This window comes from Dysidea avara, chromosome 3 (genome assembly GCF_963678975.1).
Source record: "Dysidea avara chromosome 3, odDysAvar1.4, whole genome shotgun sequence".
Taxonomy (NCBI): domain Eukaryota; kingdom Metazoa; phylum Porifera; class Demospongiae; order Dictyoceratida; family Dysideidae; genus Dysidea; species Dysidea avara.
The window spans coordinates 608,437-616,488 of record NC_089274.1 but is presented as its reverse complement, the minus strand read 5'-3'; the positions used below and the strand labels follow the sequence as shown (position 1 = coordinate 616,488).

General features: G+C 38.9%; 1 protein-coding gene and 1 long non-coding RNA gene across 3 annotated transcripts; one reads left to right on the top strand and one right to left on the bottom strand.

The window, feature by feature from the left end:
• Positions 1–17: 17 nt before the first annotated feature.
• Positions 18–7,333, top strand: LOC136248687 (protein boule-like). 2 transcript variants are annotated; one of them, XM_066040474.1, is made up of 10 exons: positions 18–308; positions 360–440; positions 492–583; positions 646–700; positions 948–1,004; positions 1,206–1,233; positions 1,283–1,371; positions 1,428–1,496; positions 3,997–4,107; positions 6,941–7,333. In XM_066040474.1, exons 1-10 carry the CDS (start codon positions 276–278, stop codon positions 7,277–7,279), a joined length of 954 nt encoding a protein of 317 aa, XP_065896546.1. In that variant the 5' UTR covers positions 18–275; the 3' UTR covers positions 7,280–7,333. The 2 variants fall into 2 exon arrangements, with proteins under 2 accessions (XP_065896546.1, XP_065896545.1); XM_066040473.1 differs by having other exon boundaries at positions 1,280–1,371.
• On the bottom strand, positions 2,736–3,083 carry LOC136248710 (uncharacterized). The gene is made up of 2 exons (XR_010697814.1): positions 3,025–3,083; positions 2,736–2,963 (listed from the first exon to the last, which is right to left on the bottom strand). It is a non-coding gene; the product is annotated as an uncharacterized lncRNA (long non-coding RNA).
• Positions 7,334–8,052: the final 719 nt, after the last annotated feature.

Here is an 8,052-nt window from a genome sequence, read left to right as displayed (position 1 = left end):
CTGCGCACTGTAATACGCGCGGACAGATTCAGGCAGAAGATGCAGGGATAAGTGTTGATTGGCGAGTACAATAAGAGGAACACCTGGAGTGCTAACAAGCTGAGTTTTGAAAGTGATGCGGTGCGCGACACCGTGAAGTATCTGTAGTGCTCACTTGCTGGTGATATTAATTGCTTTGTGTGCTGATTTGTACAGAACTAGTTGAGATTGTTTGAAGTGGTGGCGCGCTAATTTGTTCTCTGCTTGTAATCTAGCGTGCTTCGTGTAACGTAACTATGTTACCAACTCCCAGCTCCTATCCAGTAACGGTTAGTGATAGATGCTCGTTGATCTCCTATTATGCGTCCTCTGCCAACCAGGAGCCGTCCATGGTCTACTCTCCCCTTCCTCAAGGTGTGGAAATCCCTAATCGTGTATTTGTGGGTGGACTGGCCTACAATGTAAGCTAGTAGCTAGCAAATTGTTGTGATCACGTGTAGCTGCTTGTTTAGACTACTGAACTGGAGTTGAAAAATTTCTTTAATCAATTTGGACACGTAAAAGACAGCAAGATTATAACTGATAGGCAGGGAGTGTCAAGAGGGTATGTCTGTGTGTAACGAGTGTCTCAATGTAGGGTACATGTCATGTTCATTACTCACACAGGTACGGGTTTGTGACATTTAGTACTGTTGAAGAAGCTGTCAAAGTACAAGAACAGGTTAGCACATAACAATTAACACTGCCAGGTGTTGATTGGTTATCTAACACATCTTGATTGGTTGTATTTACCACTAGTACTTGTTGATTGGTTGAATAGCAGATGTTAATAGCCACACCTATTATGTTATGCAACTGTGAACACTAAAATTCTTTTTTGAAGGAATGCTTTAAGTAAACCACAAAATAAACTAGTCCCCCTCTACTTCCTCTGACCCCTTGTACTGGTCTTGTGTTGTCCACTGTAGGGTTACCTTTATTACAATGAGAAGAAGCTCAATGTATCCAAGGCGATAAGAAAACAGGTTTGTGTGAGTGTGTTGTATGACCCCTGAGGGTGTGACGTCATGGGTGACCTCAATGATCTATGGATTCATAGAGACAGTGTAATCCAATCAGTTGGAATGTACCCTGGATGTGGTCTAGCTAATTATTATTTCAACTGATGTAATATCAAAACAATACACACTTGTCAGTTTATTTAACCAATACCATCATTCCTTTAGGGTGGTCAGTATTCCAGCCTTAACCAAGGTGAGGTGCAAAGTTTGTTACCATGGTGATGGTGATATCCTACTAGTAGAGTATATTAATGGTCAAAGCCATTGGTTCAATGATACATTGATGTCTGATCAAGAAGGGGCATGGCTTGTGGAACAACAATCAAACAAGGTGTGTGTTCTAGCCATATGTATGCCTTAACTCTTATGTGTCATTGTTGCCCAAAGCAACCATTTGCACCAGTCATGTTCTCCATGTACCAGCCCTCCACTTCACATACCGGATACCATGGCAATGTAAGTTAATACTTTGAAATAAACTGATGAAGTCTGTGACAATATCTAGCATTATTTGGCCACTAAGACTAAGATTACACAAAGCTTGTATGTCGTATGTGACCGTCTTGGCAAAATCCTACTTTACACAGCTTTCGAAATTTTCTCACTATAATCTACAGTGTCCAAGGAATGGTGACCAAAATTTTGCCTTTTTGTGGTGAGTAGTTTTGGAATTGTAGTACTAGGCTAGAAGGAAATCGATTTGTACAGCAAATGAACAAAACAACTACAAGTGCTTACATTTACAACCATAAGTTCTAGATCTGTTTGTGTTAGTGTACATTGTTTGAATTTGGCTTAAAATGTTTGCCGTGGATTATCAAGATATGGTTCTGTAGTTGCTTGCACTTATACATATGAAGGCAGTTGTATTGAAGAAATGATGACGATCTTTTTTATGTGTAAACAAAGACTTTGAGCTGTCCATGAGCAGGCAAATAAGATGGTGTATAGTTTTAATCAATTTGTGTCTTCATTCTCTGCTTGATTAAATTATGTGACCAGATCTGTGAATACCTGACAATCTCGCAAGTCTAAGTTAACAGTGTAAAGCATTGAATACAATGGGTGAAATACTTGCGTATTATTGGGAAAAAATCTGTAAATTTGTAGAACGCCTCTTTCTTAGTGAAGGAAGGGACTAACAATAAAACCCTGGATATCATCTTATTCGCTTGCTCAAGAGGAGTTGGAAATCTTTGTTTCATTGCAGTAGACCTAAGGATACACAAGTTATGAGCATTTGTTTATGTTACGTCGAAGCAATCGTACGCGATTGATTTTTCTTCACGGATTTCACCTTTGTATACAGTGAAGAAAGGTAAATTTCAGCTCTGTACCTCAATCTGTTGGTAAGTAACAGCCGCTTTTTGTAAGTGCCTGTAATTTATTTTCCCTATACTTGCTGTACAAATCAATTTTTCTGTTGCTACTTTGTAGGGCTGTAACTCTGAAAGTTATTGGCATATGAGGCTGAAACTTTGCCAGAGGATACACTCGGCTAAGTAGATTATTATATAGTTATACAATGGCCACGAGTGCTCTGCCTGATATAAACACACGAGCCCGAGGGCCGTCAGGCCCGAAGGCAAGTGCGTTTATACAGGCAGAGCACGAGTGCACGTTGTATAACTGTTATGTACCACTCACCTAATAGGTGGGGAGAGTCTCACAAGACAGCTGTAACACTTATAAAGGCCAGGTTTCTAACATCGATTGTGGGTAACCAAGCCGGACGTTGCGATGACGTTCCCCCTGCAGTACTGCAGCCACCTGAGATATTGAAAGCTAGTACGCTATGGGTTATATCACTAACCTGCATTCGCTGTTCGACTCTCATCATGTAGTGCTCAGCATGCCAGTGTGCCATATAGACTAAGCACCAGACTAATCGCCATAGTGATTCTCTCGAGCGAAAAAAAGCAGCTAAATAGACGGTTTAAGTAAACAATACCTAACTATTAAACGATACTAGTCTAATTCTTACTATTCACACTGGCTAAACTCAAATCTGGTGGCATGACAAAACTGGTTACCACAATTGAATGTAAAGGTTAGTATTGTTTAGAATATATTTGTTTTATTGAGTCATTGTCAAAGTGGACTACAGTTTAATCTGGGCTAAGATGGCACCAGACTAGTAAGGTGTATAAGTACGTTTGTATATATGTAGACTAGAGTTGTGGCCACCCGCGTTGGCTTTTTTGATCGCCATTGGCTGCTTGTAAACATTATACGTATTGGTGACGTTATGGCACACAATCGACTTTTACATGTCAGGCTATAAAAGAATTCGAGTGATCTGTGAAGTGTCTTTCCACCTATTAGGTGAGGTGTCGTAGTGGTCTTCGCCACCGGCACTTGTGCTATGCTGCACAAAACCGCAGCCAGTGCAATATCTGTATATTGCACTGCGGTCGGTGCATTATAACTTATAATGCACTCGTTGTGGTCTACAAAACCGCAACCAGTGCGTTATAAGTTATAATGCACTCGCTGCGGTCTGCAGCAGTGCAATATACAAATTATAGCACTGGCGGTGCCTTTGAACTGCCCACGCAGAGTGGTACATACATTATTAATAGAAATTCGAAAAATGTGCAATTGTGTCAGGTTTTTGCAGATCCAGTCACATAATATGTATAGTTTTTCTTTGTAGCATGTGTAATTTTAATTTACATTTTTTAAGATGTTTTTTCTCAAAGTGCATGCTTGTGTGAAGGTTGGTTTTTGCTGAGATGATTGACTCCCAAGACCCTCACAAACCTTCTTTCCTAACACCTTAAGGACTGCTGTAATGACTCCACATTAATAAGGGTGTGGTCCATTCTTCAAGTATAGTTATGCGTCATAACTCTTTGATAATAACCAAACATGTTTGCTACCCAAATTACAAAATCCTTTTGTTACATTTATGGACAATGTAGCAGTAGTCTGTTATATTGTTTTCTCCCTACAGCCACCGCTCTTCTCCCCTGCTCATTATTACCATATTCCTCCGATATTCAATGGATTCTACCCCTCCTACCTACAGCATAACTACCGATCATCGTCACATCAACCAACTAAGGTATTGCATGATGTTACCATAGTTACCAGAGAGAGTGTCATCGTCTGTAATATAAATGTAACTGTTGTGTAAGATATGAGGAGTGCTGAGTGATGTTATAACACTCACCATCACAACAGATATTAAAGTAGTATTCACAATGTAACACTTTGATCAGCACCTTCACACATTGATTACTTCTTGATTGATTTTCTTGTAATTAATTAATTGATTGTGTGGGTGACCAATATAATTCTACAATTTTTGATGTTATAGCCTGTCAACCGAGCTTTTTATGAAAGCTAAGTTAGCTTCTCAAGCAGCATTTGGACCCTTCACGAAGTGATTGACTATTTCTTTGGGCACATATACACACAGCTTGTTATAGCCTACGACCAAACATTTAGTGGAAAAGGAAGTCTAAAGAGTTACAATAAATTTGGTAGCAACGTTTTTAGTAATCCTGCAGCAATCTCCTGGTAATTATCATATTGTGATAATGATCGTAATCATTGAACTATCGATATTATTGCTTAGCACTTAGTCAACTTGAAGATGGTACCACCAACAAATTGTAGTTCACAGATAGTATGCTAACAGCCTTCCTGTGTGTGACTGGTCCTAACGTGGTAGTTTCTCATTATCACTATAGTTACAGTTAAATTATAAGCAGCTGTAATGATTTCAATTATTAGTAACTCTTACAAGAAAATATACTTCCATGGATTACTGAAATGAGATAACATGTTGATGACACACCAGCTGATGGTGTTAATCCTATGATTCAACAGTGTAAGTTGCATTTCTATGCCATATAATTAAAGCATTGAATACAATGGGTGATAATACGTGACATGAACAAACGGCCATAACTTCTTTATCCTTAAGTTTACTGCAATAAAACAAAGATTTTAAATTCCTCTTGAGTAGACCAATCAAGGTTTTTATTGTTAGGCCCTTTCTTCACTACGAACAAAACATTTTTAAAAATTATTTTTATGTCGGAACAATAGTACACAATTGATCTTTCTTTACTAGTTTTGCCTTTGTATGTAGTGAAGAAAGACAGCACAAGGTTGATGATGCCTCTCTGCTTATAAGTTACAACCATTTTAGTATGTGCCTGTAACTGTTCAACTTGATCTTTCTACTTTGTAGGACTGTAACTCCCAAGGGTTATTGGCATATGATAAGAGACTTTGCCAGAACATGCATTTGGCTATACTGCTAATTTAGCTTGCACGTTGTGTAGGGTTTTCGCAGATCCAGTCACATATACATTGTGTCTGACTTTGCATACACTCTGAGCAGTATGATGGACAACTAGCCTAGGTTGCATCTTCATATTAGTAAAATATAAAGTTACCCAGGGAAGCATGTTCCCAGACCTTATACTAGTACCAAACAACAATACAGATATTTCTTGTTTATGTGAAATGTAATTTGAAATGCATCAAGACAATTGGGCCTGTGTTCACAAGTTTTTCGTGTTATTTGTTGTGCAAAGAAAGTATAGCAAGGACACAAGATAACTCCAGCTTGTTCTTTAAAACATTGACACAAATGAGTGTGTTGCCTTACCTTCGAGATGTGCTTGGCAGTGTCAGAACATTGGTCATTTTACTTCAGTATTATCACATTTTCACTGGTTTAGTGGCCAAATTGGTCTAAATACAGCAACCATTAATAGCAACATAATGACCAGTCTGTGTTACTCTCCATAATCATTAATCATGGGGTACTGATTGATACTCTGTTACTATTATATACTCCTGATAATAAGCTGAGTGTGCTTTACACAAGTTGCTTCTTGTTGCTATGTGTTACCAAGCTATGCTTTGTCACCCTAGCTTGCTACTTCCAGCAATTCCTCTCACACATTTCATCTCATTTCAAACTGAAATGATTGTGACATTTTGCAATCGTTTGAAAAATGATTGCAAAATGTTCACTGTTTAGCAGGCTGAACATGTTCCCTGTATAGCAGGCTGAACATGTTCCCTGTTTAGCAGGCTGAACATGTTCCCTGTATAGCAGGCTGAACATGTTCCCTGTATAGCAGGCTGAACATGTTCCCTGTATAGCAGGCTGAACATGTTCACTGTATAGCAGGCTGAACAGCTGAAATTGATAGTTGGGACACGTGTTTGAACAAAAACATTAAGTCTGCTTTTTTTGATGTGGTATGCACAGGTTCACCAGTTTTTATTACAAAAAGTAAACAATCTAGTATACAGTACAGGCTAGGACGCACTGTTAGAGGGGGACGAGAAGTTTTAGATGTTTATAATAGGAGAATGGAACTCTAGCACGCAAGTTATATTATCTTTGTTTAGTACAGCTGGATGAATGAAGGACATACACTTTCTAAGACTCTAGTTGGATATCTTTTTTTTATAAATCTCCTAAGGTAGAGTATTTTTTGTAAATATTTAGCTAACATAGTATTCTTTGCAAGGGATATATAAATTAGTTTGCTTGTCTGAGATAAAACCTGTTCGATGGGGTAAAGTGTACTAAATCAAAACAAGATAGTACGTATTGTAATCTGTACAAAAAAATTAGAATTGTGACTGCTCTATTAGAGTTTCTCGATCTTAGCACAAAAATTCAAACTTTTTCCCTCACTTTCTTCACAGTATAGAATAAAGTACGTTTATAACTGTTGTCTTCCGTTTGCCCATTGGCTCTGAATATAGTGCGAATGCATGATTCCAGTATCTGGTGTCAATATAGTTCTGTAAGTCCAAAGAGAAGGGCCAAGAGGGGCAAAACTTCCCTTGGCCCCCTCAGATCCGCCTATGTGTATAGGTGTTAGTCTATCAAGCTTGTTACCATGGTGATATGATTACAGGATCACTTCAGCGAGTCACTCACATCGGGGGAAGACAGTGAAGAACAAGACAATGACATCGCTGAGCTGGAGGCTCAAACACAACAACTCAGTCTGAGGGAAGACTTGGACAATGACAAACAAGATCATGTGATGGTGAAGAGAAGTAGACGACTACCAAGATTACGCAAGCCACCCCACTTCTTCCAACCTAATACTCCATTCCATCCAACAGGCCACCAAGTCATGGGCGGTCCGGGGGGTTATGCCCCTCTATTACCTACACCGCATCACATGATCCAGCCCCTCCCACCAAGATACTTGCAACAACATGGCATAGTTACTGCTAAGCTGACTTAATTAAATACCACCAAATTTTTATAATGTTTATATAATGAGTGAACCATAATAAGATGTGTCTGTGTGTGTGTATTGTGTCTATTCCATGTGCTCCATAGTCTGGTTGTGGTGTGCACTGACAAAGTTCAATATGAATTTTACCATAACCTTAGAAGACCATTACCTATTAAATATATGGCTTGCAGTAAACAGGTAGTAATGGAGTCATGCTATTGATGACATGGAATTAATCAAATTTGTAAATTCAAACTGCTACCAGTTCCATTTTAATCAATCAGAAGTCTAGCACCTAGTCTTTTAAGGCCAGACCGCTTTTTTCCCTTTTGTGTGTGGGTGGGGGGAAAGGACCTTGCTGCCCTTGGACTTTCCCCCACTCGCACACAGAAAACGGTCTGAGACCGTTGGTATACTGTATCTATGGTATACGTTGCATTGTCCCTTTTGCGAAGGGAGTGGCCACATCAGACATTCTATCACATGATGAGTAGAGACCAGTATGTTTATGGTGCAAACATAGATAATAGACACCCTTATGGGGTGTCTTATCTATGAACGCACATATAATAGATGAATTTCATAATAAGAAATTTTAAACTGTTGACCCTAGCAACCTAAATTTTGCATTATTTTGTAGGTGTGAATGTCAAAAGTAACATCTCCAATTTTTAAAAAGATACCATATATAGGTCATGAGATGTGACATTTTAAAGTTTGCAGTTTTCCCATACATTATCTATGGGAGGGGGTAACAGTTGCCCCTTCTGGGAAATCAC